Genomic DNA, 10,680 nt, shown 5'->3' with positions numbered 1-10,680 from the left:
TCGGAAGTAAACGAAAAATGTACTAATTCATCTACTAGAGCATATATGTAGCCCATTTAATAACCATCACTATTATATTTGATCCTAAAATTAAATTTTTCCAAATTTAATTTTTTTCAAGTTGCTCATTAATCATTTTGGTTAATTGTTTTGTAATAGCAAAAGAAATGTATAATCTTTCTTTTTTCCTCAAATATATTTAATAGTTTGTTAATATTCAAGTTTCTTCGGAATTTTATAAGTCTATTTGCTTACTTTTCTTGTTGATTGTTAGTTTATTTTCTTTTCAGTTGTATTAATTTGTATCTTACTAGTGGAATTAATTGTAATTATTTTTGCAGTGATTTCTAATAAAGATGAAAAGACCAAAGACTCTTTTGCATAATGATAACAATCTAGTTGATTGATAATTTAGATATGGTTAATGATAAACAGTAGTAACTGAATTTCTGCTATATCATATTAGGACTTCAATAGTTGTTGCAACCACTAAAAATAATTAACTCACAAAAACTGATATGTTGCTTTGACCATAAATAATAAAAATATTAAGGAATGAAAATAATTTACATAAACGAATAATTCACAAAAATGCATCATTCAAAAAGAAATAAAACAAACAAACAAAACAAAACAATATCGATCATATAAAATGCACACAAACTTAATTCATTTGGCATAGAAAATTAAATTAATGGTTTATTTGGACAAAGAATTTTGGATTTCGATAAATAGTCAAAAATAATAGCAATAAATTTTTTGCCACATTTTATCATCCGTGTTACGGTTAATAAATATTACAGCTTAAAAGTTTTTCCGGATCATGCTTAGTCACAGACAAATTTCAAATGAGTGTCTGAAACTGTGCATTGAAAAATTACAGAACAAATTTATCCTTATCAACAAATAAATTATGTAAAAAAATATTTTAAAAATTGTCAAACAAACATGATCAAATTAAACAAAATATTATTAAAAAAATTATACAACATAGCATAACGATTAACAAAATTTAACTTGACTAAAAATTTTGCTTTCAGACATTTGACGCCATCAGTGTTACTAGCGGCGATACAGCGCGTCCAACAGCTAATTCCATATAAAAATAATCGCGATCGACTAGAGAAAAGCATGTTATATGAATACAAAAGATTAAAAAAGCATAAAATGCTAATAATTAGTTACTATTAGTTAATTTTATTTTCATATTCCTTGGAATAACTTCACATATTCTCTCTACTGATTCAAAATAAATAAAAGTACCCACAAGGTTCGTTCATTAGAGCATCGCTCAATAGCTCTGATTCGGTTCTCAAAAAAGAAGACAAAAAAAGGCGACGGCGAATATCAGATAAGGCTCGAAATGTTTTTAGTAGCACACCGGTCACAGCTGTGCTTGAGAAAATACCCCATTGATGCAAAACCTAAGTTTAAAAAGCGGATTCTAATAAATTATGAGATTTTTGAAAAATAAAAATTGCTGAATTTATATTTTCTGTGGTAAATATATGGCAAAAATCGGTTTCTGAAATTATGCGCCAATAAGCATCTTATTCCCTTCAAAAAATTAAATAACGTAAGCAAAAAATACTTTCTTTAATTTCTGCAGTGATACATCTAAAATACTCCAGATTATAGTTAGGTATTTCTGCAAAAAGGCGTTGAACTTAATTTTTTAACCTTTTTTTTAATAATAACTTTCATTTGAGAGATGGTTAGGAAAATTTGCACATAAATATACCGAATTTATTGCGTGAAAGAGATGAGCCGCTTCTTCTTGATGACCATGTATTATCCGAGCATGCAGTGCAATATGGATAAGTTTTGGTCGAAGAGCCAAAAGTGCAGCAAAGTTGTCAAGAGTCCAGGAATGTGGAGCTGCTTAAAGAAGAAGGAAAAACTTTTCAATTTCAATTATAGTTTAGTGAAATTGCAAGTTGAGTAGCAAATTGAAATGACCATAATCGAATGCAACAGCATAATAATTCAGTAATATTAAAACAAAAGGATCTGATCTGAGTCTGGATTCTTTGATCATTTAATTGCAGATTGTAGCCTTTTAGTGTCAATGCGATAAATTTAATATCAGGTTGTTGCATTTCACTTTTTATCCTATCAGATTACATACTGCTCCATCGAACTTAGAAGTTCTATCACATAACTTGTTCCAGCAATTCCAGCATGTCATTTCATGCACGCCAGCGATTTCGTTATTTCAAGGTGATAGAGCTTGAGAGTAATCAATAAATATAATTTAAGCAGCGCACAATTTTAATTCTTTGAAAACAACAGACCACAAATTATTTACTTGTAATTTCCTCGATCAAATTGAAGATATGATAATCACTCCATGCATATCCCATTAAATTTTCATTACTGACCATACAGTGGATACTGAAGGACATAGGACCAATTATTTCCTCACATAGACGACGATCTTCAATCGATGTATTACTTAACAGATCCCAGTCAATGACCTCTGAATAAGCGGAAATTATATAGTATCTTCAAATCGTAGACAATGATGAATTTTGGTGATTGTTTTGTTTTAATTTCAAAATCAAAAAATTTCTTTAAGATGAACGTAAATGCCATTCCTTACCGCAGTTATCATCATCCAGCTTCAAAGGTCCAAATATGATCATAAATAATTGTCCCTGTTGAGAGATAGTCTTTTGAGTGCGCAAAATAAGTGAAATCCAGAATCCATAAGATTCATCATTCTTTTCCCAGCAGCTCAGGAAAAAACCTCGGAGACGGGCTCGTATCTAAAAAGTTTGTTTGAAAAACTGAGCTACAGTAAATCTCGCAATTGTTACCTCTATTTCTAAGTGAGAATAGCTTTTGACTTTTCTTGACATAGTACGGTTGAGAATGCCATTTAAGCCAGTAAATCTCATCACCGCCCGGAATAGCATCTCACATTCATTGTGCGTCCATCCTTTGCAAAACTAGAAAAAGAAAAAGTTATTAATTTTTTATCACTTCAAGAAAATAGAGAAGATAGAGAAAAAATTTACTAGACCAATTTAATTTAATAGACAAGTCTTAACTTGTCTCCTTAACACATTATTATCTTGAGCATCAGAGCGTCGACTATTTAACAAGCACTAAGAATAATTGCTATAAACCAAGAAAATGCACCGGAAATTTCAACTTAGTTTCCACTAAAAGAAAAAATTAGCGGTTGGAAACAACTCGAATTAATAAAAGGTATGTTTGGTCTAAACTTACCGCCATAAAACATCGACCCCAACCGCACCAATTATCAATCTTTTTGTTCTGAAAATTATATATTTTAAACGTTTTTAATTCTTAAAAACTATATGAGGATATGAACTAGTTGTGTTACTTTTACCTTGATGAAGAATTTTGCCAAGAAAACATGGCTGCTATGAAAACTCATTACAATTGAGCAAGCTTTTAGAAGCATACCTGAAAAAATTGAATGTTACTTGTATTTATTTTAAAATAATGACTGGGTCCAATATATCTAGCAGACTGTACACTGTTACATCATACATCATATGATACTACCTCAACTTCATTAACAAAAAACATCACCTGAAAATCAAACCGAACTAACCCCAAGCATAAAATGGATCTTTTGCGCTCTCAAAATCACCGTAGTATGCTGCCCCTGTTTCTGTGAAAAACCGCCTACGTGTACTAGCCATTGAGATGTATTCACAGACTTTAGCATTTAGTGTACTGGACGAAAGACATAGTTGTTTTAACTGTAGCACTGAAATTATAGCTCCATTTTTAGTAAAAATAGAAAGTGAACATTTGTCATATATCCTTTTGGAAAGACAATACATAACAAAATTTCTTCTCTCAGCTCTTAAAATTTTTAAAAATTTTTATAAAAGAGAATCAACGAAGTGAGAAACCTGGAATGTTGTCAAACATTACATATAGTAACTCAGGTGGAAGCATTTCAAAAAATCCGAGAGATGTATTCGAAACAGCATCCGGTACCACTTGTACGACATTCTCCAATGCTAAAAGTTCTGATTTCCTAAAATCTCCTGTACACCGCTCCATTTTGCTATAATAGTTATTTTTTGAATTCGATTAACTGCTTTCAAATTCAAACAAATCTCTTACAGAAGAAAGTTATAACGTAGATATTTGGTCTCATTACATTGTATCAGCTCATAATTAACCTATTACAAGATATTATAGTAATAATTAATCTTACCTAATCGCATTTCTCCGCTGAATGTTTTATCTGTCACAACGGTAAACAAAAATTACCTGTTCACCGGAAAAGCGACACATTTCAATGCGCAATGAGGCTCATCTCTTAACTATCATCCATAGTAAGAAGCTAATAATAATTACAGTAATAATAATAATAACTATATATGTGTATGCAGATAATGGTAGCAAATTTCGCTTCACTGAGGAATTCACGATTAATACCGTTTTCTTTATCGTCGAAGAAATTGCAACACGGAACCAATCGACTGGAAGAAATACTAGTGGGATCCAATGCTCCATATGCTTTCGTTTTCTTTCCGTTTAGCAAAGAAATACTTTCTTCGCTAGTTCGACGCTTGCGAACAGCAAAAAAACTTGTAATCTGTCCCGTTTCGGTATTTTCAGACTAAAAATAAGACAAAAATTGACTGGATCAATAAGTCAGCTATATTTACGTCCGTTATATCAATTTAATCAGTTTAAAATCACCTTTGTTCATACTTCGCAATCAAAAAATTTTATTTGAATAATATCTTATCAAGGATCTCGTAAGTTGTCGCTTGAAAAGCTCCAAGGAGGAATAATGATAAGCAGCAACATTCGATTTACCAAAATCATTGATTTTATGTTTGTCAGAGATTGACAAATTTTGCTCCAAATAAACTTACCAAATAATTTTGTCTTCATCTCACAATATTGAACTATGTCTTTGCAAATCATTATCATCATCATCAAACAGATTGGAGGGGAAAGTGCGAAAGGAAGGAAAAATACAATGATAAACTATTGAAACTTAATAAACTAATGCTAATGCCAAAATTGGCAAAAAAATTTGTTAATTAGGTCATGGTTTCTTTAATTAATTAATTAATTCCTTATTCAATTCTTATATCAGTAAAATTATTGTTGCTGTTTTCGGCTTTACATTTCTTTTATAAACTTCTAAGGATTGTGTTCTTGTCATATGAATAGAAGATGTAGATCAATTTGAATTTCTTGCAAAAACTGTTCTGAAAAAAATTATAAAACACTACTGTTTGTATCGTTGTATCACATTTTCCTCTTTACGGTCCCAGCTTTCTTCATCCATTTCAACATTTATGCAAAATCCATTGAACCGGAATAACTATGCCAATGATCACCGGAAACTGTTAACTAATGCTTGAACTTAAGATTCATATGTCTACCACCCTTATTCTGTATGTCTGTCCCTACTCTGTTGTACTCGTCTCTCGGCTATTTCAACATTCTCTTTTATTGATTTATTTAATTGTTTGAATTTACTGAGAATTCGTCAAGAATTTTACTAGCTGCATGGTAAACGAATTGCTGAATGAATAAGATGGAATTGTTCAACAAATAAAAAATTTTAATTTCAAAATTTTGCTCACCAAAAAAAAAAATTCCCGAAAATGTGACTCAGTTTGCATATTTTTAGCATCGATAAACGATGATCTTAATTATCTTAACTCAATCGATAGTATCTTTTTGTGAATAATTCATTTGGAATTTTTTTCTACCAAATGCTATTAAATGAAAATTGTAATTAATCATTGTTATCATTATCATTTGTAGATGAACTAGTATGCTACGGTACTTTTTTAAATATTCTCTACAAAATTTGAATGTAACTAATAATTGTTGAGTATTTCTCACCGTAAAACTAATTCGGTTATCGGTTGCACTTCTTGATTGTGTTTCTGCTGGATCACTGTTGATACGGCGTATATTGGAAATATGAGATGATAGCATTGGCACTTGTTCGTTATTAAATTGAGAGATTAATATCTTTCGCATACTACAGTCTAAAAGTAAAGCTAAACTCAAATCATAAATTCCTGCCAATAAATAAAATCGATAAATTCCCTCTCTCTTTCCCTCTCTCCCTCTCTCTCTCTCTCTCTCTCATATCCTTTGTGAGGTATTCACCATTTTAGTCTGACAAAAAAAAAAAAAAACTTTACCTAATTATTTACAGAGTAAAAATATAATATGAAATGCTTATCAATTAGACCTAGATTTAGGATAGATTTAACGAAGCAAAATAATATAAGAAAGAAAAGAAAATTTTAATATTCAAGATTTCATGACTGATAATACGATGATTCATAAATAATACTGTCACAAATTTTCAGGATAGTTTTTATGAAAATTTACCCACTACAAACTGTTAAATTGATACAATAAAATCTCGAATACATACAAAAGAAAAGGCTTAAAATTTCTAATCTCTAAGAGTGTTTTAGTGTTTCAAAAATTTTCTGATTAATGCGAATATAAAATGTAAAAATGAACTCAAATGATAATTTTGTCAATTAATACCATAAACATCTTAAATTTTGAAACATTCAAGAGTAATTACATTCAAATTTGAGGATTAAATTATTTTAAAATCTGTTAAATGTTAAAAAAATAAAAATAAAATGTTAAAAAAACATAAAAATGTAAATGCTTTAGAATTAAATTAATTTTAAGCAAGAAAAGATATGAAAAGAGTGAAAGAAGAGAAATATCAAAGTATCTAATAATTTCGAACTTTCGAGAATGAACTAAAGAAACTCTCAGAAAATGTCACATAGGATAATTTCACAGTTAAAATGATGATATATCAGAGATAATAATGCAATAATGCATTTCTTCTTTCCTTTTCCATGCTACCAACTAATAAAAATCCCGGAGAACCCCCCGCGACATCTCATAACTCACAACAAAAACGCAATAACCAAAATGCGTACGTGCATTTCTGCGCAACCATTTTAAAAATTTTTTTTCTCTGCTTCTTATACATGCGAGCGAGTTGGCATAAATTATCAAAAAAAAAAAATTTTTTCCAAATAAAATTAAAGATTTTTTCTTATTACCAATTTTACGCTAAAACTATAAGAAATAAGCTAAATTCAAAAAAATATTAATCTTCCGGAAGCCTTAAAGTAACCTAAATTAACATTCCGGACATTTCTTACCTTGTAACTTCCGGAATACAAACATATACTTTGATTATTATTACTTACATCTGCTTATTCCTTTTTTTTTCGCTTTTTCTTTTATTCATACATAACTGTGTATAAAATCTTTCCTTCATTTTTAGATACACGTATTTGACGTCATATACGTACGTCTAATTGTATAGTATAACAAATATTAAGTTAAAAAAAAAAACAATAAAAGATTAAGAACTATCATAATTGTAACATTTCTTTTTATTATTAGTCGAATTTCATTTCGAAAAAAAAAAAAAAAAAAGAAAACGTTTAAGTCAAAATATGAATCGGAAATACTTTTTAAGTCAAAATATGAATCGGAAAAAAAGTTTAAGTCAAAATATGAATCGGAAATACGGAAATAGATTGACAATTTTTCAGGTATATTCGAACTAATTTACTTCTTTTTGCAAAATTCATTTTGACACTTTCTTCAATGATTTTTTTCCTTCAACAAAATTCTCAAGAAATCTTACAATAAATTTCTAATTTTATGTCTTTAATTAATTAACTAAGAAAACCATTCATTATTTGAGATGTATGACTCATCTAATTAATTACTTAAAATTTTAGATCAATTCATATAAGGTATATATGTCATCATGTTTTGGCTAACTAATGGTATTATCTTTTTTCAAGTATTTTGTCGAAAATTTAAATTATAATTAAAACCATTAGTATCAATCAATCAATCAGTTAATTTAATTAAATTTGGAAGGAAAACTGTCATTCAATAATTTCGAACTGTTATTTACTTCAAAAGTTATTTGCTCAGTAATAATTCAAATTTGACTGAAATTTAAGTGACATCCGTAGCTATCAATATCAATAAATCAATCAATAAATGTAAATGATCAAGATTAGTACTACTACTATTTTAAACTAAAAGAGGTCATGCCCTTTTTTAAAATTCGATTAATAACATTCCTAAAAATAGTAACATTTCAATTTATAATCTGTTCAAATTTATACTATCTTATATTGATCAAGTAAACATTTTATTTGGCTAATAGCTTAAAGGATTTTTAGTATGAATAAAGTGTAAACGTTTCGATGAAATTAACTTTACCCAATGGTTGGATGTAAATTTATAGGTGGCTTATAGGAAATTAACAAAAAGTATTAAAATAGTTTAATTGCTCTTTAAAAAAAAAAATAAATAAAAAATAAATAAATAAAAGAAGGAAAAATGGACACAACAATAATGTTTACAATGTTTACAATTATTTTTGCTAACAATTCATTTCTATTTCATATTCATTATATTAGATAATTCAAGATATTATCATTTTTTTTTTCTTTTTCTTCAAAGTTTTTTTTAAAAAAAAAAAATTTCTTTTCTTTCTTTCCTTCCCTCCCTCTCTCTCTCTCTCTCTCTCTCTTTGATTATTCCATTTATTGATATCTTTTAAATTTTCACTTCATTTTCTTCCTCCTTTTTAGCTTTTATTTGCTTAACAAATATGAAATTTTATTATTTATAAAATCCAGGTACATTCCCACCTCTATTCAATCACTCATTACGGTACACTAAATTGACCGATTACACCGATTTAGTCTGTTCCGTTACGACGAATAGCATTTCGATGTACTATCAAAATCGAATTAATCAATTAATTATTATCATTTTCCTTCATTTATTGTCTATAATTGACAATTCTAATGCAACATCAATTCCTTTTAACAGTAAAATTTTGCAATAATATTATTTAAATTTTGAAAATTTTATTTCAAAAATATAAAATTTCAATGAATTAAAATAAAAGAAATAAGCATAAATATATATATATTTTTTTTTGTAAAAGAAATGAAATTTTTGATCATTTTTCATACAAATTTTTTTTATCAAAATTTTTGTTATAACTAATAAATTTTAAAAAATTTTAATTTTTTCACAGCAAAAAATCTTTCTTCATATATATAAATATATATATTTAAGATGTGCAGTGGTTATGTCCTATAGATGAAGTACCATTTCTGGAACAATCAACAGGTCAACCACGTTACTGCTCATTGACAGCTCACTGTCCAACCGGATACAGATGTTTTCAGGAAACGGTTTGTTGCAGAAAACCTGGCCAATGTCTTAATGGACAATCAATTGCAACCGGTAGTAATGGTAAATTTATGATTATTCAACAAATTTGCCTTTGTAATTTTTGATCTAGAGATTTTTTTTTTTTAATTTTAATTTTAAAAAATCAAATTTGTTTTTTTCTCTTACTTGATTTTTATTTTATAACATTTATTATTTGTTCTATTATATTGATATTTCTAACAATATTATTATTCAAATTATATTTTTAATTTATGATATAGTTACTCAATTATTTCAATATAAATTTTCCACAAAAACGAAAAAATTTTTAGGTATTGCTTCTGTTACTAATCCTTCCAAATATTCGTTTTAATTTAAATTTAAATTTGCTAATTTTGATAAATTTTCACTTACACTGCAATGCTTACTCCGTTTGCTATAATAATTTCATATTTTATCCTAACAATGCTTATTTAGTTTCATTTGAACTTATCCATTTTAATACTTAATTAATACCGTGTTAATTTGACACAAAATTACAATGACAATTTTTCAATTCTATTCATTTTAAATTTTCAATTCTAGCTATTGTAAATTAAAATGATAAATTTAAGGCTCAATTTTCTCGAAAAAAAAAAAACTTTATCTACTCATTTATTTAATTACAAATTAAGTTTAATATATTAAATGCTATAGTACATAGTTTTATAAAAAAAAAAAAAAAAACATACTAATTTAAAGCTTTTCAAATATTAATTTATTACAACTAATAAATATCTTTAATAATATCACATTTTTGAATTTTTAATAAGTAATATTTGAGAAAATATTTGAATACTTATAAAGCATTATGAAAATTTTAAATTTTCTATATTTCGAGGACAATTATTGGCATGTATACCACCTGGTTATTGTCCATCATATAGTGTTTGCTTACCATCAATATCATCATCTACTACAATTTTACAATTTCTTTGTTGTAATCAATCCATGTCAACAGTTCAATTCAATTCTTATGAACAATCAATTATTGCAAAAAGGAGTAATAATTATTTGGTAATTGTATTACTTCCTTTTTTGACTTTTTTTTTTTTTTTTTTTTTTTGTTAAGTTATAAAGTTATTATTTGTAATGTTTGCTGTGCAATAATTCATTTCGTTTACTTTAGTTATTTTATTCCAATTAGTTTTAAGATTTTAAAAATTGAAAATTGTTATAAATTTTAGTAGTTTACAAATTGAATAATAGCTTTGTCAACATTTAGAATTATCAATGGCCAATTTTCAAAAGTACCTTTGACAATAACTTAACGTGTCCACTCAACAATTATCCATATTTTCAACATATACTTCATAGTCAATTGGATGGTATATTTACTTTTTTTTTTTAAAGTAAAATGACTTCTTCTATAAAAAAAAAAAAGTAATAAATGTGAGGAAAAATTCAATGGTAATT

At 27.4% G+C, this 10,680-nt stretch overlaps 1 protein-coding gene across 1 annotated transcript; it reads right to left on the bottom strand.

Annotated features, from left to right (window-relative positions):
• Positions 1 to 1,036: 1,036 nt before the first annotated feature.
• On the bottom strand, positions 1,037 to 6,003 carry Bma-prom-1.3 (Uncharacterized protein; the record flags this gene model as incomplete). Its single annotated transcript, XM_043078116.1, has 12 exons — positions 1,037 to 1,119; positions 1,268 to 1,424; positions 1,742 to 1,881; positions 2,309 to 2,479; positions 2,603 to 2,768; positions 2,820 to 2,951; positions 3,235 to 3,282; positions 3,359 to 3,435; positions 3,587 to 3,745; positions 3,894 to 4,004; positions 4,429 to 4,612; positions 5,863 to 6,003. The coding sequence occupies 12 exons, from the start codon at positions 6,001 to 6,003 to the stop codon at positions 1,037 to 1,039; spliced, it is 1,569 nt and encodes a 522-aa protein (XP_042934050.1).
• Positions 6,004 to 10,680: the final 4,677 nt, after the last annotated feature.

Source organism: Brugia malayi, assembly GCF_000002995.4.
Source record: "Brugia malayi strain FR3 genome assembly, contig: Bm_v4_Chr2_contig_001, whole genome shotgun sequence".
Taxonomy (NCBI): Eukaryota; Metazoa; Nematoda; class Chromadorea; order Rhabditida; family Onchocercidae; genus Brugia; species Brugia malayi.
Note: the sequence above shows the minus strand (reverse complement) of the source record. Positions and strands in the feature narration are given on the sequence as shown.